At 39.1% G+C, this 22,690-nt stretch overlaps 3 protein-coding genes and 2 pseudogenes across 6 annotated transcripts in view; 4 read left to right on the plus strand and 1 right to left on the minus strand.

The window, feature by feature from the left end:
* Positions 1–13,538, minus strand: part of LOC309507279 (uncharacterized protein) — a 61,524-nt gene extending 47,986 nt beyond the window's left edge. Inside the window, exon 1 of the mRNA XM_082181443.1 lies at positions 13,480–13,538. The gene's annotated coding sequence lies outside the window, so the exon portion shown is untranslated. The remainder of the gene's footprint in view (positions 1–13,479) is intronic.
* LOC309507277 (uncharacterized protein) overlaps positions 1–17,220 on the plus strand; it is a 61,742-nt gene extending 44,522 nt beyond the window's left edge. Inside the window, exons 2-8 of one of the 2 annotated variants that reach the window (XM_082181439.1) lie at positions 13,472–14,025; positions 14,547–14,775; positions 14,884–15,117; positions 15,297–15,438; positions 15,538–15,684; positions 15,803–16,029; positions 16,150–17,220. In XM_082181439.1, coding sequence (XP_082037565.1) covers positions 13,572–14,025; positions 14,547–14,775; positions 14,884–15,117; positions 15,297–15,438; positions 15,538–15,684; positions 15,803–16,029; positions 16,150–16,285 — 1,569 coding nt within the window. In that variant the 5' untranslated portion in view covers positions 13,472–13,571 and the 3' untranslated portion in view covers positions 16,286–17,220. Of the gene's footprint in view, positions 1–13,396; positions 14,026–14,546; positions 14,776–14,883; positions 15,118–15,296; positions 15,439–15,537; positions 15,685–15,802; positions 16,030–16,149 lie in introns of those variants that run through there. The other variant, XM_082181440.1, reaches the window with a different exon arrangement.
* The window catches only part of LOC309507286 (uncharacterized protein), a 72,761-nt gene continuing 50,381 nt past the window's right edge, over positions 311–22,690 (plus strand). Inside the window, exons 1-3 of the mRNA XM_082181457.1 lie at positions 311–519; positions 774–864; positions 1,046–1,159. Coding sequence (XP_082037583.1) covers positions 815–864; positions 1,046–1,159 — 164 coding nt within the window. The 5' untranslated portion in view covers positions 311–519; positions 774–814. The remainder of the gene's footprint in view (positions 520–773; positions 865–1,045; positions 1,160–22,690) is intronic.
* Positions 10,665–22,690, plus strand: part of LOC309507292 (threonine synthase-like 1) — a 75,555-nt pseudogene continuing 63,529 nt past the window's right edge. Inside the window, exon 1 of the transcript in view lies at positions 10,665–11,319. The product of the transcript in view is annotated as a threonine synthase-like 1 (transcript). The remainder of the gene's footprint in view (positions 11,320–22,690) is intronic.
* LOC309507291 (threonine synthase-like 1) lies at positions 12,108–19,220 on the plus strand (annotated as a pseudogene). Its single transcript has 2 exons — positions 12,108–13,201; positions 17,672–19,220. The product of its transcript is annotated as a threonine synthase-like 1 (transcript).

Here is a 22,690-nt window from a genome sequence, read left to right on the forward strand (position 1 = left end):
AACGATAAATATTTAATCATAATCACGACAAATATTAGAGAAAAATACAATATGATGTATGCCAGCATCTTGCGCATCAAAACAAACTTGTCCTTCCTCCATCACGGTTGAACTCGCACTAGATCCAGCAAGGGTGAGCTAGAACTCTAGCTCCTCCCATTTGACTCTGCATCGAGCATTGGTCAATGACGTCACCCGCCTATTACGTCTCGTCTTTCCATTGGACTGGTTATACACGTGCTTCACGATGCAATCACGCAGGGCGTTCCCACCGCGTCTCGACGCAGCTCGAGTTCCCTTGAAAGGGAAGCTGATGTTTCGCCATGTAATCAGACAGTCGATTCCTAAGTTCCGATACAAAATATTAGTAAGTATTTCAAAGGAAACTTTTATAAAACCGTAGACAGGAATGTGTGTACTAGCTACTTGATGGAAAAGATGGAGGAGTTTGTGAATCGGTTGGATATCTAGACTAAATTTGGATCAAGGGGACTTTTTATGTCTTGAGGCCCTTTACAGGTGACGTCCACATTAATACTTTTTTTCTGAAAGGACGTGTTTGACATTTTTCATCCTGTAGTAAAGGAACGGGGTTTCTTTTGTGTATCGTGCTGTAAGTTAGGCTATGTGATGATTTTTCAAATTACTTTTTTGAGTGAACGCATCGATGTCATTATCTATTTACCTCCAACTCTCATGATCAGATCATTGATAAAGATGTTTAATTAAGTTTAATTACTTTAGTTTTGTGTTTGTTCGTCATTTACATCCAGTGTCAGTGGAGATCAGACTGTTTCAACTGTTCAGCTTCATCATGGATGACAGACAAACATCCAGAGATGAAGATTTTTCTCCAGTTTGCAGGTACTTTAAATGAATACATTAAATAACCCTTTATAGACCCATAATAAAAGAGATGTCTGTTTTAAATGAATTTCTTGAAAACAATGTCTAAACCCTCCTCAAGTGCTTTTCATCCAAACAGTATGAAGATCTTACATATGATGATTATCATCAAAAACTAATTAAATCTGTTCTGTTATAGTTCAGTTCAGCAGGAGAGATCAGAACCAGCGCCCAGCTGTGTGTCTTTGAGGAGTGACGGGTCTATGGATTATCCAATACATTTTAAGAATGACAATACACAGACTGATCTCAGGTAGGCTACAACATTTCTTAAAGACATGATTAACATTTTAATATTATGGTGTTTTGTATTTTGTATTTATGATATTCATAATAGACATTGTCTTCACCTGATGCAAGAGAGACATATCTATGAGTGTTCCAATTTCATGGCTTGGAATCAGATAAATAGCATTTTATTGAAAGAGATGCTTATAATATTTGAAACACCCAGCTTTTGTGGTCATTTTAAATGGACTGCAGTCCTTTTTGTTTGTACCTGGGCGTTGTGGAATTGCAGGTAATGTGCAGCAGTGCTGCTGTGGCCTTACATGTATATTCAGAGCTCAAAAAAATACCCTATTCTATATTCTGACCTCAAACCCATTATAACCTCCTCCAAAATGACTCCTCCAAAAATGACCAACAGATGGTATCAATGTAATACAATTAAAGGGGTCATATGACGGTTCTAAAAAGAACATTATTTTGTGTATTTGGTGTAATGCAATGTGTTTATGCGGTTTTAGGTTAAAAAACAAACAAACTCATTATTCTACACATACTGTACATTATTGTTGCTTCTCTATGCCCCGCCTTTCTGAAATGCGTTGATTTTTACAAAGCTCATCGTTCTGAAAAGCGCGGCGTGCTCTGATTGGCCAGCTAGCCAGTACATTGTGATTGGCGCAATAACCTTAAAGGGGTGGTATAATGCTCTTTTCACAAGATGTAAAATAAATCTTTGATGTCCCCAGTGTGTGTATGTGAAGTTTTAGCTCAAAATACCCCACAGATATTTTATCCTTTTACCTCACACAGACATGCACTGAAAATGTCAATGTTTATGTTCAAACCAGAGTCAGACAATAATGGAGAGACTCAAGAAGTGACAACATGTAGAATGCAACAGTACATTTCTGAATGGTTAGTTGATGAATTTAGGTAGCTTATGTGTTATCTTCTATTCATTGATTAGCATTTTTTAAGGACTTCAACATTACACACTAACTAAAGTTAAAAAAGTGAAATCATAATCAACCACCCCTTCAAGCGTGTGACGGAAATGTCTCGCCCCTTACCATGTTTGGAACATCAGCTCCAGAAGCAATAATGGCAGTAGGCCGCTGTCGGTAGCCTAAAAGAGGCCTAGAAATAGGGTTTCGTTCCACCAAGTGGGGCACTACCTACTTTTTTTTATATTTAACATCAGAAATATATAGAGATTCCTTAGGAAAAAGTTCTCCACACACAACCTTGCAGTTTTTGAGAAAAATTATGCTAAAGGTGCCCATTTAAAAAAAAAGGGAAACCATAGGGAATTTTGCACTTTCAAACCTGTTTATCATATAAACCCAAAAATGCCGAATTACCACTTGAAATACAAAATAAACCAGTTTGAAATGTGTGATATACCTGAAGTTGCTATCTAGGGACAGTAAACATGATAAGATTATCAAGAAAATTTCTAGTGTAGCATTAACATTCTAATTACTTCTCATTATGTTGTTCCAATTCAAAGGTAATATTTGAGGTAAAATCTGAATAACAAATAGAATTAAGCCAAAATATAATAACAGACTATAAGCTGTAAGCTATAAGCTGCCAACTCTCATGCATTCACCGTGAGACTCACGCAATTGACACTTTTCACACGCTCTCACGCCACACATCCATTTTCTCACGCACAGAAAAATCGCGAAGCAAAGAGGACACGGAGACCGATAGACTAGACAGAGCAGGTCAGCCACGCCTTCCTAAAACTCTTCTTTCAAACACGCCCCAACAAATCTAGGTCAGAGAGTGGGGGCAGAGTTTCATAAATAAATTTATACGCAAAGAAAGAAGGCGTAACTTTTGTTCTCGCTGTATTATTGTTGCCGCCAGCGCCGCCATGTCGTAGAGACACTGTGTTTTTCGCTGTGAAAGCCAAACGAAATGAGTTTGGCCTTCCAAAAGAGGACACAATTAGAAAACAATGCTTAAACTTTATTTACAACTGTTCCAGAACAGTACAACTAAAATATTCGACTGTGTGCTGCACAATTTTCGGAGGACTGTTTCCAGACCCTGCGAGAGTACAAGGCAGGCTGTGCACAAAGCTGATTCTAAAAAGTGGGGCAATTCCATATTTGCATGTACATTCTGGCGCTTCTGACTCACACACAGCCTGTAAGTATGTTTTCATATTTTAAGAATTTGCTACTGACTATTCAAAAATCTCTTTCATTAAAATATTTAAATGTCTTTAAGAAATGTTATAGCCTACCTGAGATCAGTCTGTGTATCGTCATTCTTAAAATGTATTGGAAGACCCATAGACCAGTCACTCCTCAAAGACACACAGCTGGGCGCTGGTTCTGATCTCTCCTGCTGAACTGAACTATAACAGAACAGATTTAATTAGTTTTTGATGATAATCATCATATGTAAGATCTTCATACTGTTTGGATGAAAAGCACTTGAGGAGGGTTTAGACATTGTTTTCAAGAAATTCATTTAAAACAGACATCTCTTTTATTATGGGCCTTTAAAGGGTTATTTCATTTGGAAATATGTTCAGATGATATGGTCCCATGAATTGTCTGAGTAGAAACAATGTCGTAACTTTTGTTCTCGCTGTATTATTGTTGCCGCCAGCGCCGCCATGCAAAGATGATCGCTCATCTTGGACATCTGCATTTTCCGGATCAGAATCGAGCTTGAATTGATAAGGTAGTTCTGACATGATCACCTGCCATTATTGCTTCTGGAGCTGAAGTTCCAAATATGGTAAGGGGCGAGACATTTCCGTCACACGCTTGAAGGGGTGGTTGATTATGATTTCACTTTTTTAACTTTAGTTAGTGTGTAATGTTGAAGTCCTTAAAAAATGCTAATCAATGAATAGAAGATGACACATAAGCTACCTAAATTCATCAACTAACCATTCAGAAATGTACTGTTGCATTCTACATGTTGTCACTTCTTGAGTCTCTCCATTATTGTCTGACTCTTAGGCCGCTGTACGTGAGCTGTATCGTTCAGTTTCGTTCCGACAAACGGGGCACTACTTTTTCTTTTGCTCAATATGTTCAACGTAAATAAAAGGTATCCAAGCAAAAAGTTCTCCACGCATTATCCTGCAGTTAATGAGAAATTGTAATTTATTGGCGCACTATATTGACTGCGTATTGAGACATATAAAACTGTTGAGATTGATTTTCAACCAATCAGCATAGAAAATGTAAGTAGGTCCCAGCCGAAATCAAGCCAATATCACATGTAAACATGGAGGAGGACGTAAGCAGCGCATCTTCATCTGATAGCGGCGATCAAGCTCGATTAACACCCGTAAAGTGTATTCTTCATGTCGGAAAAGATGGTGGGAAAGGTCCGCAGCCCTTTACTGAAGTCCGATGGGGAAAAAAATCAAGCAATGTGCGTAGGAATGGCTCAAAACGTCGGACACTTCAGCTATTGCTAATAAACATGTTTCCCTCCTGGACAAACCGGTCTCTGATGTCCCAACAACTACGGGTTTCACCCGGCCTGCTATCTGCGTTTTATAGACAAAAAAAACGTTTTATTTTTATTTGCAAAAAAAACTTGCATCACAATAAGTGTATTGTGATTGTCAAAACATTTTAGTAACTAAACTGAATTTTATTAGGTTTAGTGACAACATGTTACAATGTTTATATGGTACAATTTCTGGAAAGCTACTTTTTTTTTTTTAAACAAATTTCTTGAAACAAATGTCACGATTTCAATTCAATTCTTGCGATTTGATTTAATATTGACTCATTTGGATAAATGTTAGGTACACAAGATAGGCGTTCATTTTTCTCAAGAAAAAAAAATACATAGGCTAGACAGCCCTATCAGCTGGTAGTAGGCCTATTATTTAAGGTTAAAAATAACTCAAATTAAATATAATGCGTTTTTATTATAATAACAACTTTATTTAATGATATAAGTACAAATATAATAAATATGTAATATAGTACACATATTTAGCAAAATACTCTCTATAGCTCTTTTTCTAGCCAACTAACGTGCCTATATTATGGTCATTAAATGGCTTTCCTGAGGTAAATGTTATGTGACATAATTGTTTCCAGCTGTTTTATTGACCCCTTTGTTTGATTGATTGATCGATATTATGTATGAAGAATATAGGCTACATTTTGGTAAGCTGTACTGTTTCTTTCAACATTGTTCATTCGTGTTTATTTACTATAGCTAGTAGAGATGATCGGGTCACGTGCCGCTAGGGATCTGTCGCGTCACAATTACAAGCACCAAAACGGTATTTATTGTTTGAATTTCGTAATAAAATTGACAGAATCTGAGAGCTGAGATTTTTTTTCATATCATAACTAACAGGGCCGGATTCAGCCAGCCCCACTAGGGGGTGCAGGTAGAATATCAGGGGGGGCAAGTCATTTAACGGAACATTTAAATTTGACAAATATAGTGATTTGATTTTATATTGTGATATATATCGATATGGCCAGAAATGAAAAAATATATTGTGAACTGAAAAAATCCTATATCGCCCAGCTCTAATCTATCAGCTCCTTTGATCCATTTGATTTGTCTTATCAGGTTTTATGTTGGATGCCCTTCCTGACACTACCCTCTGCATTTACCCGGGCTTGGGACCGGCACAAATAGGACACTGGCTTGTGCCCTGTTGAGGCTGCATTTATCTTTTTTTTTTTTTGTCTGTCTGTTTGTCTTCCTGTCTGTCTGTCTTTGTCTGTCCTTTCGTTTTTTATTTCAATCTTTTTTATTTCTTTTTTGGGGGGGTTTTGTTTTCATTTCTTTAGCTCTGTACACAGCATGGCTTATATCAGTCATTATAGCATCAGTCGTCTGCTTTTCTGTGCAAAAGTCCTAACAAATGCGTCCATATCTAGACCTGTTGTTATGGCCTTCTCGTGAGCCAGAATTGAGGCTGCATTTATCTCTTTTTTTTTTTTTATCTGTCTGTCTTCCTGTCTGTCTTGTCTGTCTGTCCTTTCGTTTTTTATTTCAATCTTTTTTATTTCTTTTGGGTTTTATTTTTTATTTTTTTTATCCGCAACAGCCACGGATGGGCTGGGAACGACGGGGGCTGCGGGTCTTGTGCAACTAGAACTAGGTGTACTGGTACTGGACTGGGCACGGGGGTTAGAAATTGTAGCGAGTCGAGGAGCAGTATCACCCGACGAGCCGGGTGATTCGGTCTCTGCTGCAGCTAATGCCCTAGCAGCCTCGTTGCTGCTGCCAGTGCTAGCTTTAGCAACCAGAAATCGGCGCATACTCGACTCGTCACTCGGTGCAAATTACAAGAGAAAGCGATAGAGAGATATGGAGGGAATGAGAACGCTTACAGAAAGAGTAACCAAATAATTTCAGTGACTGACGGCGAAGGAAACTCAAAACAGGGGCTGAGCTCAGCTGACGACAGTGTGTCTGCGTACTCCGCTCTGCAGTGACTGACTGAGACGTGAAGCTCAGCAGGTTCACCACAAGCCGGTGAAGCGACTGGCCACGCCCTCCCTATGCATCTACCAATCAGTAGCTACTTTGAATGAGGGATAGAGAGCAGAGAGCGCTCACTCTGACCATTTTTCTTGAAATATTTTTTTAAATTTGGGATCTTTACATGCCATCACGTTTGGGGGGCAGTCACGGCATTTGGGAGGGCATTGCCCCTCCTTGCCCATGCCTATATCCTGCCCTGTTCTGACCTCTGCGAGAGTGGTTAGATGAAGTGGACGGACGTCCAACATCTGGGTTCTGCTTCGCCCTCGTCCCGTGAGCCTGACCTGTGGACACAGAAACAGAAAACTCAGAAGACAGAGATGGTAAATATCCAGGACGATCCTGGCTCTGTGTCTGGGTCGGGTCTGGCAGCGGCAGAGGTGGACAGTAACAAAGTACATTTATTTGAGTACTGTACTTAAGTACACTTTTTGAGTATCTGTACTTTACTTGAGTACTATTTTTTCTGGAAACATTTTACTTTAACTTCACTACATTTGAAAGACAAGTATCATACTTTTTACTCCACTAACGTTACATTTATGTCAAGGTCCTTGAGTAGAAAGTAGTTGGATTCTGACATCAATCTGACTTTCATTTTCAATGTTGGGTTTGGTCTTTTAAATGCTCATTTTGTCATTGTTTTGGAGCACACTAGCTTATAACAGTGGCTGACATATTCATCCTAAAAGCCAAAAATCTTTAAATAGGGCACTATTTGAGGGAACAGCCCGAAACTATTGTGGACGTTATTGAGAGCACTTATTCAATCTCACATTCAATCCCACTACAGGAACTGTGTTCTAGAAATAAATTATATATTGATATGAGGGTGGGTAGGTAGGCAGGCATAGATTCAGAGGCATAAGGTACTGTAAGTATTACAAACAATAATAAAACAGTGCAATGACATTTACTTTTTACTTTTGATACTTAAGTACTTTTAAAAACAAGTACTTCTGTACTTTTACTCAAGTAAAAATCAGTCTTTTCAACTTTTACTTGTAACTGAGTAATATTTAACCAGAAGTATCTGTAACTTACTTTCACTCAAGTAAGGAAATTGTGTAACTTACTTTGTCCATCTCGGGGCAGCGGATCCTGATCACGGTCATCAGAATCGGACGTCCAAACCTCCCGACCAGCCGTCTGACCGAAAGCAGCTCTCCTGGATCTGGAGTGCTCTAAGGATGGAATATTTCACATATCACATAACGTTAGTTTAATCATAATAATCAATAATCAATGTCTGTGGTCAATTACAGATTTTTACTTCAGTTAAGTTACTCAAATTCAATTCAAGTTTATTTCACATGCAATGAATCAAATAAATGGGATCAAATGGGATCAGTCAGTCATTGTACAACACACCATAACAAATAAATTAAAAATTAAAGCACTCACTTCCTCTTCCGCCCATCATGAAATTACGCGCCATCGCCAACCTGCAAGAAAATCAGTACAAAATACAAGACAATACAATACAATACAATAGAAATATCCTCAGAAATAGCGTTACTGTTTCATTTCATTAGCCTCCAGACTTGCTTAAAAAAAAACAAAAAAACAGAACCATTAAAGCTATTTTTGTGACAGTAACGTCATATAATATATAATATTATAATATTGAAAGTATTGATTTTAGAAATACATCTTATTACGTATGGTATACATAACATATTGTGCTTTTTATTTATTTAGTTAAATTACAAACATTTCAAGTAGCCTACAATGCAACAAAAAAACTAAATGAATACAAGGCACTGTAAATACAATTCAAAATGTATAAACCAAAGAATAACAACAACAACTAAAGTATAAATGTACATAATAATAATAAAATAAATAATAAATGCAGAAATTAAAGTTTATAATATCAGGGCAGTTATATGTATTTGAAAAGCTTTAAAATTTGTATTGTTTTTATAAGCTTTTTGTTTTGTGATCTCATGTTTAAAAGATATTCTAAGTATATTGTGAGATCAGTGTTATAAAAGGTAATATAGGAGGGTTTCTTTTGAGTTATTTTTGTCTTATGGATTTAAAACTTTGCCAAAATAATTAAAAGATTAATGATATAATTTTGTTTTTCAGAAAAAGAATTCACAAATCTAATGACTAGGCAATTTTAAATATTAATATTACACATATTAATTCCATTGGCTGGTCCAGCAACCAATCGCATTGCATCTCGCGTGGGCCGAGGTTCCGTATCTGCTTTACTTTTCGAAATGGATGATCCCCATGGAGAGAGAACCTGGATTTGTAAAGTTGGGACGGTTGTTTTATTCTCAACGATATGAAAAGTGTTGCCACTCCCATTTATTGCACATGTTCCCCCGAAATGATATTGCACGACCCGTAAATATGCAGGCAAACGCGGTTGCCTACTATATCAGTCGAGCCAATAGTGCGGCAAGATACTGAAATAGGATTATTATTAACCAATCATATGTAGCTTATTTAGAACAGCTGTGATTCAGCTTTCGGATACGAGCAGCAGCAAATTGACCATCGCCAAGGACATTATTTCTGTGATTGTAAGTATTCATTTAATTAGAATATGATATCTATATAAAATGTTTGTTTTGTACGCTGTGTTGTTAAGCGTCTCGTTAGTGTCGTTTTAACCCTTGTATGGTGTTCGGGTCTGTAGGACCCGGTTTCATTTTTTATCAAGAGAAAAATTATACGATTAATTATTTTTTCAAACTCAGACTCATTGGCCTTGGCTCATTTTCTGTGAAGAATATATATCTGAACACATTTTCAATGACCACACCACACCCCCACACCCACACAGGCTGTCCGGCTAGACCCGGGGCTAATAAAAAAATATAGTGTGTTATTGTGTGTGTGTGTGTGTGTGTGTGTATGTGTATGTGTATGTGTATGTGTATGTGTGTGTGTGTGTGTGTATGTGTGTGTGTTCTTGTATATGGTTTATGAGGACACAAATGTGTATAATGACATGGGTATTACAACGTAAACATGGTTTATGAGGACATATGTGTCCTTCTAAACCAAACGGCTTAAAAAACATACTAAATCTGTGATTGGTAGGTTTAGGGGTAGGGTTAGTGTAGGGGGATAGATTATACAGTTTGTACATTAGAAAAACCATTACGCCTATGGAGAGTCCTCATAAACCACATATCTGAGTGAGTGAGTTGTGTGTGTGTGTGTGTGTGTGTGTGTGTGTGTGTGTGTGTGTGTGTGTGTGTGAGATTGTAAGTGTGAGTGCAAGAGTGAGTTCTGTGTTTCTTAAAGGTATACTCCACCAGACAGTTTTAGATACCATTGACTTCCATAGTAGGAAAAAAATATATACTATGGAAGTCAATGGTATCTAAAACTGTCTGGTTACTGACATTCTTCTAGATATCTTCCTTTCTGTTCAGCAAAAGAAAGAAATTCATACAGGTTTGAAACAACATGAGGGTGAGTATATGATGACAGAATTTTCATTTTTCGGTGGAGTATCCCTTTAAAGGGTCAGTAAGAAGCCAATATTCTAACCGGAGAGCTAAGAGCTCAAGTTAGAACTGCATGTAATAGAAACAAAATTATAAGTATAACTATCAAACATAGTATTTTGGTTATTTAACTTTAAAATATATATTTTATTAGATATATTTAATTGTATTTTGGTTATTCAGGGTGGCCGCGGGTCCTTAAAAAGTCTTAAATAAAATGTTCCTAATAAAAGGCCTTAAAGTATTAAAATGTCCTAAATTCAGATTCGATAGGTCTTACATATTTCTGGTCACAGATTTTATTACTTAAACTGCTATTGATAATGATAATGTAGGCTTTTTCTGGTAACGCTGTTGAGGCTCGCTCTGCTTGTCTCTGTGATAGATTTTATAGTAAGAAATCAAAACAAATGAGCATAACGGCACACATAAAAAAACTCACAGAAGAAACATACTGAGGTAAAAATTCTAAATGTTGTTTTTTTATTTATTTATAACATGTGATATAGTTAAGTAACATAACATGACGGGAGCTATGTTGCTGAATATTCTCACGATTGCAAATGTTACATTGATTTTAGTTCAATAAACAAGTAGTTAATATTAAATTATTTCAATTACTTAGGTTAAATATTACATATACGTATGCAATATAATGTGTATTTCCATCACAGGTTTGGTCTTAAATTTAATTCAAAGTGGCATTAAAAAGGTCTTAAAAAGTCTTAAATTTAACTTGTTATCTGTAGACACCCTGTATTAACTGGCCGGAATTTTGAGATCGCAATAGACGTGAAGGACTATAATGCGTTAAGAGCTCGCTCAAGTACTGCGGAGCTAAACCATTTAGTGCTTTGTAAGTAATCAGCAGTATTTTAAAATGTATACAATGTTTAATAGGAAGCCAGTGCAGTGTTGACAGAACCGGGCTAATATGGTCATACTTCCTGGTTCTGGTAAGAACTCGAGCTGCTGCGTTTTGGACCAGCTGTAATTTGTTTATTAAGCGTGCAGGGCAACCACCCAGTAGAGCATTACAATAATCTAGCCTTGATGTCATGAACGCATGAACTAATTGTTCCGCATTTGTCATTGAGAGCATATGACGTAATTTAGATATATTTTTAAGATGGAAAAATGCTGTTTTACAGATACTAGACACGTGACTTTCAAATGAAAGATTGGTATCAAAGAGCACACCCAGGTTCCTAACCAACGATGAAGACTTAACAGAGCAGCCATCAAGTGTTAGACAGTATTCTAGGTTATTACGTGAGGGAGTTTTTTGTCCAATAATTAGAATCTCTGTTTTTTCAGAATTAAGTAGTAGGAAATTACTAGTCATCCAATTTTTTATATCAGGTATGCATTCCGTTAATTTTGTGAATTGGTAAGTTTCGTCTGGGCGTGAAGAAAGTCCTACTATTATTCCTTTCAATAATTTGTTACATTAAGATATCACAATGCAGAAGAAAAGATCTGTCTATACTTCCGTTTCATTGTGACTTTTAAGGCCCTGTTCTAAACGGCACACTTCATGTGCATCTGTGGTGTACCACAAGACTGCAGGGTGTCCCATTTGTCATTTTAGGTTTCAGAAGGAAGCAGACTTACACCCGACAGACAAAGCAGCGTTATGTCATGAAAGCGTGGAACTGGAGAAAGACGTCGAAGGCCTAGGGTTCCATTGGGACGGGCTGTGTCTTTATTAAAACAAATCTTTACATAGATTAAACCAATAGGCCTTTATCTCATTTCCTGGTTTTGGAACGTTCGAAATCACCAAGCAGTGTACTCGCACTTCCGGTGGTTAAGTAGTTACACCTTTAGATGAAAAGCAATTTAATCAAACCATTAAAATGGAATCAAGAAAACAAAACAAAAAAAGAAACTTTTGGCAGATGCGAGAGCGAAGTAGTCCAGTGCAATAACCGGAAGACGCCGTACACTGCTTCACGGCTACTTCCAGCGTTCTATTGTGTTGCGATAAAGGCCTATACAATATCCCTCAGTTTCACAGACAAGTCTTAAGATAGTCCCAGACTAAAATGTATGTTTGAGCTGTTTTAACTAAAAGCATCTTGCACTGACATATCTTAAAATATGTCAGTGCCATTGTTTTGTTTCAAGATGCACACCAGTCATGTTTTTTCTAAGACACGTTTATTAAAGCTACTCAAATGCTCTAATTTAACTAAGGCCTAATCCTGGCTTACTCTAAGCCCTGTCTGTGAAACCAGGCCTAAACATTACATTTTGTATTTTAGCAAATTATCTGTAATCTACTGACATGATTTTAATTCTGAAACATATTTCTGCTTCCTAGATTATTTGATCTTTTTTCCAAGATGATCCCTGCAAGTTTCGGCCAGCTGTTGGCTAAAGTGAGCAAGCTGAGGACCCACCTGCTATTTGCTCCTTCATACTTCACTACAGCACGGCTATCAAATCAAAACTCTAAACCGCATGAAAGAAACATTCTCCTGATGGGTCCTCCTGGAGCAGGGAAGACCTGTGTAGGGCGGATTCTGGGACACAGACTAGGTATGCCTGTTATTGATATAGATGACGATGTTCTCGAAAGGACGTGGGGAATGAGTGTGGCAGACAAGCTCTCTGAAATTGGTGGTGATGGTTTTATTGAAGAAGAAGGTAAAGCAGTGTGCAGGTTTGCAGCCACAGGAAGTGTCATCTCTCTGACCGGCTCCAATCCCCTGCATTCGGACGCCATGCGGCACCTGAAGCGCTCTGGACTGGCCGTGTACCTGGATGTGGACACAGAAGATATCATGCAGAGACTCTCTCGAATGAAGGTGAACAGGATTGTGGGTCAGGATGCTGGTGTTTCTATGAGAGAGATATTACATTACAGGAAGCAGTTTTATGAGAAATGGCTAGATGCGAGAGTCCTTTGTGGGACGGGAGACTCCGTGGAGGACGTGGCTGATAAAGTCCTAAGGACTCTGCTCAGATATGAGGATTCAGAATCAGAGGTGTTTGTTTCAACGAGGAGCCAAATGTCAAGTGACCCCAAGTTCTTCAGTGATGTCGTCATAGAGGGTCTTGCACCAGATGGAGGGCTTTATGTCATACCTGTCAAGTATCCCGTTTTGGCTGGGAAAGTCCCGTATTTTACCCTTCTTTCCCGCCGTCCTCCCGTATTAGTATTTACCCGTAAATCTCCCATATTTTAACCTGCGTTATTAAAAAAAAATTGTTTACGTTTTTTAAAAAATAATTTTTTAATAATTATTAAAAAATAATAATCCCCCGGGCCCGGGCGGAGTAAAAAAAAAACAAAAAAACATTACCAATCTGAGCTCTGTCACTAGTCTCGCGATAACTGCCACCTGCAGTAGCCTACTGTAGGTGGCAGTTGTCGCGAGGTTAGTGTGTGAGGTCAGATGATGAGTGACAACGCGGGAAAAAACAGAAAAAAAAATACAACTGAGACGAATGATGGACGCTACGACCTTCTCGGAAGGCACTCCTGCCAAAAAATCTAAAATCGCATGTAAATACTGTGATCAATGGGACGGCGAATTTAATTTTCTGAAGAGGAGCAGGGTGGGGGACAGTCACGCGTTTTGCAAGTTTTGTAACTGTGATTTTAGCATCTCACACGGGGGAAGGAATGATGTTTCTCAGCACGAGAAATCCGCCAAGCACAAGCGCGGGCTAGAGGGACAAAAACATGCCCAGGCGATGTCAGCATTCGTGACGAGAAATGCCACCGATGCAGACCAGGTCATACGTGCAGAGGTAAAAATGGCAATGCTGTGTGCCAAAAACAACATTCCTTTCTCCTTCCACGACGACTTCAACAAGTGTGTAGCTGACATGTTCCCGGACTCTGCTATTGCACGAAAATACTCAACGGGAAAAACTAAGGCTACTCAAATCATCAAAGGTAAGTTAGCTAACATACCTATCTTTCTTACTGCTGGGCTACTGTACGTTTGCTAAAACGGTATCAAATGGGTTTGAAATGTGTTTGAATATTCTAACATTTGAGCATAGGCCTTGATTTCGGTGGGGACATGGAGGCGCCGGCGAGTGAACTGGAGTTTGTCTCATAAATGAACCGAAACTCAGCGTATAATGCACATTCCCATTCACAGCGTATTTAGACACATTTAGACGTCTTATGAATGACTTAAATGAACAACTAGCCTACTAGTCGACTAGAAAAAAAACTTTTAGTCGGAAGCAGCCCTTATTCCACATATTTTCTGTGTTGAGCGAGCGACCCTGCGCGAAAGAGAGAAAAAAATGAATGCGTCATTGTACCCAGCACTTCTGAAAATGCGCTTCCGAATGCGTCTCTGTACCCAGCACATTTCAAACCAAACTGACGCCCATGCATTTGAGCATTAACCCATGGCATGTGTTGTAGGCTAACTTACTAGCTAATTACTGGACACTCAACAGGTGCCATAGCAGCAGAACTAGAGGACGAGTTGGCCAAAACATGCCGATCTCAGCCCTTTTCACTGATGTGCGACGAATCGAACAATAGAAAAACAGAAAAAGAATTCGTCATCCTGACTAGACTCTACGATGAGGCCACTCTGCAGGTCTCTACAAGATTCCTGGAGATGCCTACATGCAATGTAGGAAATGCAGAAAATCTGTATGAAAAGCTTAGTGAAGCATTAAGGTAAGGGGAACTGCTCTGTGTTGTTGACATGTTTAGTAGATTGTATTTAATTACAACCTTACATTTTGTCTGAGACGTTTTGTGGCATTTTTTTCCTGTTTCCAATAGAAAAAGAGGCATCCCATGGGATAACCTCCTGATTGCCTTTAACTCTGATAATGCGAGTGTTATGAAAGGCCGCCATAACTCGGTCATCAGCAGACTGAAGACCAGCCAGCCCCACGTCCAGGACCTTGGCTGCATCTGTCACCTGGTACAGCTGGCCACTGGCTGTGGCATCAGAGCAGCCCAGGTACCAGTGGAAGACATCCTGGTGGGGATATACACCCACTTTGATAGAAGGTAAATGCATACATATAGGCCTGCTATTTCTCTCACCTAATGTTGTGTGTTACAATGTAACAACATTGCATGTGGCTAACTCATGCACAAGGTAGCCTTGTAGGCCTGCAGTTCATATTCTTCACACACACACACACTCACAATTCCAACCACTAACAGAGTAATTTTCTATCTCTCAGTGCAAAAAGATGTGAAGTCTACAAAGAGTTTGTAGACTTCACTGATTCAGATCACCTGAAGCTCCTCAGGTACTGCAGCACCAGATGGCTGAGTCTGTTAACCTGCATCCAGAGGGTGCTGAACCAGTGGGATGCACTACAGGTAGGATGGTAACTCCACTCAGCAGATATCTACACAGTTTACCATGCTATATTTCAATTTTAACCATGTATTGCCACCCTGTATCTCTATGTACTGTAGGCCTACTTTAACAGTCATGAAGAGGTGGAGAGGAGTGTTAAAGTGCGTGATCTGGCAAGCCATCTGCGTGATCCAATCGTGAAGACCTACTTCCTGTTCCTGAGTGCTGCCCTTAAGCCTTTATCTGAATTTAACATTGCCTTCCAGGTGGGTGTCAATGATATTGAGTGAATGAGTGAATAATAGGATATAACTAAATGTTTGTGCTTATTGTAGCATTCTTATTTCACTGTTATTTTGTTGTGACCATTGATATTATCTGCAGTCAGAGGGAATACAAATTCACAGACTTGAAGAGGAGATGTGCAGGCTGATGAAGAGGATCATGGGCTACCTCATACCAGCCAGGGCAATCGTGGCTGTACCTCTCAGGGAGGTGGAGTATGGAGATGGACATCAGTTGGCTGATGAAGATCTTTTTATCGGAGCAGACACAAAGGCATTCATGAGAAGCGCTGAGCTCCCTGTGTCAGCCGAGAAGAAAATCTTTCAGTGAGTATATTACCCAGTAGTTATATTATGATATCATCTTTTAACAGTATGAGAGTATAGGCTGTAGTGTGCCTAAAATATTACCACTAATGCATTTTTTTCACTCTTATGCTGTTGTAGAACTGTGAGAAGCTTCTATGAGGCAGTGCTTAAGAAGATGTTCTCCTCCTTTCCCCTCGACCATCCACTCCTGAGGGACCTGAAAGTGCTGGACCCTGCAGCTCGTCTTAACATAACTCCAGGGACAGGTAGATAATAAAAACAGTTTCCAATAGGCTTTATGCCCAGCTCCACTACTTACCCTAGCAACCACCCTAGCAATGGTCAGACACACCTGGATTAATCAGTTTGTCCAATAATGTAAGACAGGAAATAAAGGAGCTGGCTTAAGTTCAGGAAGTAATGCAGTTGTGCATAAAGCCTATTGATATTAGGCAAGGCAAGGCAAATTTATCTGTAAAGCCCATTTTTTTCAAACAATTTGTCTCAAAAGGCTTTACATCGCATCATAACAACATCCTCTGGGGACAGTTCCCCATTGATAACCAAACAATTAATTGGCACAGTATACTTGATACTTGTTTAGATCTGCAATGTTCAGTCAAACACTTGTTTTACTTTACAGTGGAAAGGCTAGGGGCCCTGTTCCCTCAGTTGAGGTTGAAAGAGGATAAGATGAGAGAGGAATTCACAGACTATCAGGTGACAGATAGTAAGCAACTCCCCCAAGAAGAAAGAATCGACAGATTCTGGGGCCTGGTAGGAAAGGACATGAGGTTCAGTGAGCTGCCAAAACTTATGAAGGCTTTACTATGCATTCCCCATAGCAATGCAAGTTCAGAAAGGGTGTTTAGCATGGTACGAAAGATTGTTACAGAGAATAGGATGACGTTAGACAACAGAACTGTTTGCGCTCTACTCTCATGTAAAATTAACCACTCTGGCCCAGCCCACAAATACACTCCTTCCAAAACAGTCTTAAAGAATGCAAAGTCTGCTACAAATTTGTACAACAACTCACTAAAAGAGTAAAGAAAAGTTATGTGAAATGAAAAGGAAAAACTGTAAAACAAAAACAATATGAAATGAAAAGAATGTGTGGAATGAAAATAAAATGTAAATGTAAAGACAAGCAATGTTAAATGAACAGAAAATATGCAAATAAGCCTTTCAATAAATGCTCTTCATATATACCCTTTTGTGTTTTCATTTAGGATATAATGAATGTTCACAGCATGTCAATGTCTACAAAGGTAGGCCTATCATTGGCTTCATGCACAACGGCACTACTTCCTGAACTTCAGCCAGCTCCTTTGTTTCCTGTCTGCCATTATTGGACAAACTGATTAATCCAGGTGTGTCTGATTATTGTTGTTGTGACTACTGAGGTCAGGCACACCTGGATTAATCAGTTTGTCCAATAATGGCAGACAGGAAACAAAGGAGCTGGCTGAAGTTCAGGAAGTAGTGCAGCTGTGCATAAAGCCAATTGTAGTTTAAAAGTGGTTGACAAGTGGTGATTTTAGCTTTCTTGTACACCTGTCTTAAAATGTAAGGGATACTGGAGCTTGGTTGGGGTGGTGGGACTGCTCGCGGTGGGCGCCGGAAAATTTCCCTTATTTTCAAATCCAAAACTTGACAGGTATGCTTTACGTACCAAAAAAAAGGTTTCCCCAAACTGGAACCTTCAGAATGGTTGAGAATATCCAGCCATGCCACGAGAGCTGTGGCCATACTGGAAAACTGTATCCATCCTATGGATGTGTCCCCTGTAGAATTGAGCACAATGGTGTGTCGTGCTTACGGCCAGAACTTCGCCGATCAGTCGGTTGTGCCTCTAAAGCACCTCACTGATCATCAGTATCTTCTAGAACTCTTTCACGGCCCAACTGCCTCGTTTAAAGACCTGGCACTGCAGTTGATGCCTCAGCTGTTTGCCCACTGCCTGCCACAGATGTGCAACTACCTGATTCTAGTGGCCACATCTGGAGATACCGGAAGCGCGGTGCTGAACGGCTTCAGAAATCTTAAAGACAGTGACCGGGAGAGGATCGGCGTGCTTGTGGTTTTCCCTGAGAACGGAGTGAGTGAGATTCAGAAGCTACAGATGACAGGATTTCAGGAGGGCAATGCCAAGTCCATCAGCGTCCTGTCCAATTTTGACTTCTGCCAGAGGAGCATTAAACGAATGTTTGGGGACTCGAGCTTGATCGGACATTTAGCTGTGGAATATGCCACGGTTCTCAGCACCGCAAACTCGATAAACTGGGCCCGACTGCTCCCTCAGGTGGTCTATCACTGCTCGGCGTACATGGACCTGCTTAGAAATCGCACGCTGACTTTCGGAGACCCCATTGACGTGTGCATCCCTACCGGAAACTTTGGCAATGCCATGTCAGCCCTGTATGCCAAACAAATGGGGATATACCCATACGGAAGGTGATCTGTGCATCCAATCATAACTGCATCATATCCGACTTCATCGCTAGTGGCAAGTATGATCTCCGCAACCGGAAGCTGCAGGTTTCAAACTCTCCTGCCATTGATATCCTGAAGTCTTCCAACCTTGAGAGGTTCATCCATCACGCTTCCGGTGGGGATGGAAGTCTTGTCAGAGATCTGTGTTTGAATCTAGAAAGAGAGCGCATCTTTAAAGTGTCGGAGACTTTACGGCAGAAGATAAATCTGGAACTTCAAGCTGGTTGGTGCTCTGAAGAAGACTGTTTGAGGGCCATACAGGAGGTGCACACTACAACAGGCTTCATAATGGACACTCACACAGCGGTTGGGAAAGTAGTCGCCGATCGTATACATGACAAAACCTGCGATATGCTCCACTGCACCTTGTGATATGCTCCACTGCACACCACGGGAAGTTTGCTCCGGCTGTCTTAAAAGCCCTTCAGTGTCAAGATATCCCACCGGATCCTGTTGAGCAGTTGGATAAACTCTGCAGCATTGGAGGCCGAGAGCAGATGCATGACGCTCTGCTGAAGTGCATGGGAAACAGTGGACATCATCCACATAAAGTATGTCAGGCTGACTATAACAAGCTCACAGATGAAGTAGAAACTATGATACAAGACTCATTTCTGAGAGTCCAGTGAAACCTGCAGTACCTGCACATGTCCACTTGATGGCAAAGTCTGTCAAGAAACCCCAAACATTATACTTCCATCAAATCTAAAGTCATGAGATATAGTTCAAATGCTTTTCATGTAAGTCCATAAACTAGTCTTAATTGTATGCAGCGCCGGCGGTATGGGGGGGCATTAGGGGGCAATGCCCCCCCAAATGTCTTTTATGCCCCCCCAAATTGAATTATGATATAATTTACAAAATAATATCAGTTTAATTTACATTTTAGTGAGAAATAATAAAAATATGTCTACAAACTGCTCATTAGCTGAAAATATAATAAAGCTTAGCCAACATAAAACCACAGTGAGGAAACCCCCCTGCCGCCCCCCCAATCACTTGCACGTTAATACATGAATGAAATGAATTTCAGTTGGCGCAATATTCCTGGCTGCATTCAAAACAAAGCAAACAGATGAAAACTGTCCAAAAATGGACATTAGAAAATGGTTCAAAACCACAGTTTCTCCTTCCACGTCGATTAACGATTCTGCTGACCCCATACAACAAGACAACGACAACAGCCCGGCTAACATTTGTGACTCCGTGGCCGAGTGGCCGGCGGCCGTGAATGGAAGGACGCTGTTCTCAGGAAGTTCCAATCAGCTCACAAGCGGCGTCTTCAGCTCTTCTAACTGCAAATTAAATGTAAAGTTTCATGCTGGCCGGTTGTTAGTGTATTTATCTAACTGGCATTATGTACTGTCAAAGTTCACTATATTGTGTGTGTTGTCACGTTATGTTGTGATGATGAGACTAATAATAGTTTAGTAGGCCTATTTAGTTCAGTTTTGCGCTGACCATTGTCCTGAAATGTCACTCCCGCCGTGGAGAAACAGTTGTTTTAGCCTATATTTTCTTGTAAATGGAAATTGTAGAATAATCTCTGTGTATGTTGTTGGTGTTTTTAATTTGTTTTGATGAAGGTAACTAACGTTACATGATGCTTTTTTAATAGTAGGCTACTGTGAACGCTTATGTTAGAGCAAAGCAGAATAAAGATGTGTAGCTTTTTTTCTCTCTTCCGCCAGTGAGATAGCAGTTAAACTACTATCCTGACCTGTCAGTGAGAGACTGTGAGCATGTTCGTTAGCTTTGTTTATAATAAAGCTGTGGTCAGAGTCGGTCTTGTAATTTTTTTGTATAGGCCTATTTAACCCTTATTTAATCAAATTTCTTAAGAGTTGCACGTCTTGCAACAATGTGTAATGGTTTATGTGTTTATTGTATGGGTTGCATCACTTCATGGTAATAGCTAACAGAAAAGGCAGTAGCAATAATAAATATAGGATATCTGATATCCGAAAAAAAGTCCCCATACCTAGTGCCCACCCATTGAAAATAAATGCCCCCCTGCTGAGCGCAGTCTGAAGCCGGCTCTGATTGTATGAATGAATGAATGAATGAATTCATTCATTAATTGTACTTTATCATAATCTCTCAGATGTTTTATTAATTTAGTGTTGATAACTTTATTAAAAAAGCCTGTTTATACTGATAGTGGCTTAATTGCTGGCAACAGCAAACAGTCTACAGTTACATAATGAAATATTACTTGGTGGAATTATTCTTTTTGAATATTATTAATAAAAATAATTTATTGATCATTTTTATTCCTATTGCTGTTGTTGACATGTGTAGCTTATTTCTTTAAGGGTTGAAATACAAATAAATAAACTGACAAGGCAAACAAAAAGTTTTTCCCTCTTGAAGAGATAGTTCATCATCATTCACTCAAACACTCATGTTGTTCCAGACCTCAATTACTTTCTTTATTCTGTCAAACACAAAAAAAATACAAATAAAATAATAATATTGAGAAATTAATCCGTTTTTTCCCCTTCATGTAGTAGAAGTCAATGGTAACCAAACCGGTTTGCTTTATCAACATTCTTCCCAATATCTTTATATATATATATATATATATATAATGACTGAGCATCCTGGATTGAATCCTGTTTGTTTAAACGTGTATTCTCTTCAGAATGCATACATTTATCGAGCCGACTGTGGAACCTTACCCTGGTATTCCAGAGTTCTCACGAGAGCACAAGTTGAGTTTGCTCAGCGAGTTAGATTTAGGTCTGGATTTCCAGGCTAATGGAACCTTGCGTCTACGTGGAATTGTACAGTAAGTGTCGATAGTGTTTTTAAATGTTATGTCAAGTTTTTATATTTGATTAAAGTTTGAAAATTTTAATGCAGGGCTATATAATATAATAATATATTTACATCTACAATCAACCTACACATACAGAATTATGTAATTATGTAATGTTACTGTACATGTAAATGAATTTTTTGTACTTTTTGTATGTATGTGAAAAGCCCTTCTAGGGACGGACATTGCAAATTAGCCTTGGCTATAAATGTTGTAGTGTGGTACAGGTTTATTGTTCACACGTGTCCCTATTAAATAAAATTAAATAAATAAAATTAAATAAATACTGACTGCACAAAAGTAAAAACTTAGCTATATTCTGAATTGCAACCATGAAATTGACAACACATATGGCAGAACAAACTTAATATTTATTAATATCACAATACACTCTGCAAATACAAGAAAATTATTTCACAATTTGTATAAATAATTAGTGGATGGATCTTACTTTATTCTTGTAATTAAATAAACATTGCCGATTCTACAAAACCAATACATACTGTAAACAAACTAGTGAATATTTGACATTTTATATACAATAGTAAGAAATAACTTCAGGAGTCTTCATAGAATTATAAGAAAGCACAAAATGAAGCATAGGCTGTGCTATAACAAAACAAAACAAAGACATTGCTGAAAAATAAAGTACTATCTGTACATGTGCCTGTGTTTTAGTCGTTACAGGTTTCTGGCATATCGCTCCTTTGTGAGCTGGTGCTGGGGTTTCCTTGGCCGTCGGGTACGTGTCGTGATTCCAGCCTGTGTGGTGATGAGGGTTCGCCGTGAGTTTCCAGATGATCAGGGCAGATATGTTGGTTTCCTACCAGCTGATGATTGAATCTGGACACCATGGTGGAGATGACCTCCTCCTTGTCTGGCCGCTCATACTCCGCACAAAGGTCTGATAGTATGGGTATCTTAAGTACCTCATCCATGTATGGAGCAGGGTCCACAAAAACATGCTCAAATATTAGGTCCTGCAGGTCATCTAGGTACTCTGTGCAATAAAACAAAATGTATTTATAAATGTATATCCTGTTGATGATGTTGCTTGTGCACGACCAGCATTTTCATTGTAATGAAAGGTTCAGCCAGGTTTAGTCTGCAAGTGCACAGACACAATTCAGGAAAATAACCTATAGTGATGTAAAGTTATTTTAACAGCAGTTCAATTACCTGCACAACATTCCAAGAAATGGGAACACCACATTTTTGGGGGAAAACCGTAGAATGTCACTATGAAATGACTCCAAAGATGAAGTCTGGTGATGTGGACTTAGTTTGGTGATGTCCCTCAAAATCCGCGTGTTTGTCATCACTTTCTCCAGCTTGTAGAATGCCTGAGTTCCTATGAGAAAT

Source organism: Leuciscus leuciscus, assembly GCF_965113295.1.
Source record: "Leuciscus leuciscus genome assembly, chromosome: 10".
Classification (NCBI taxonomy): Eukaryota; Metazoa; Chordata; class Actinopteri; order Cypriniformes; family Leuciscidae; genus Leuciscus; species Leuciscus leuciscus.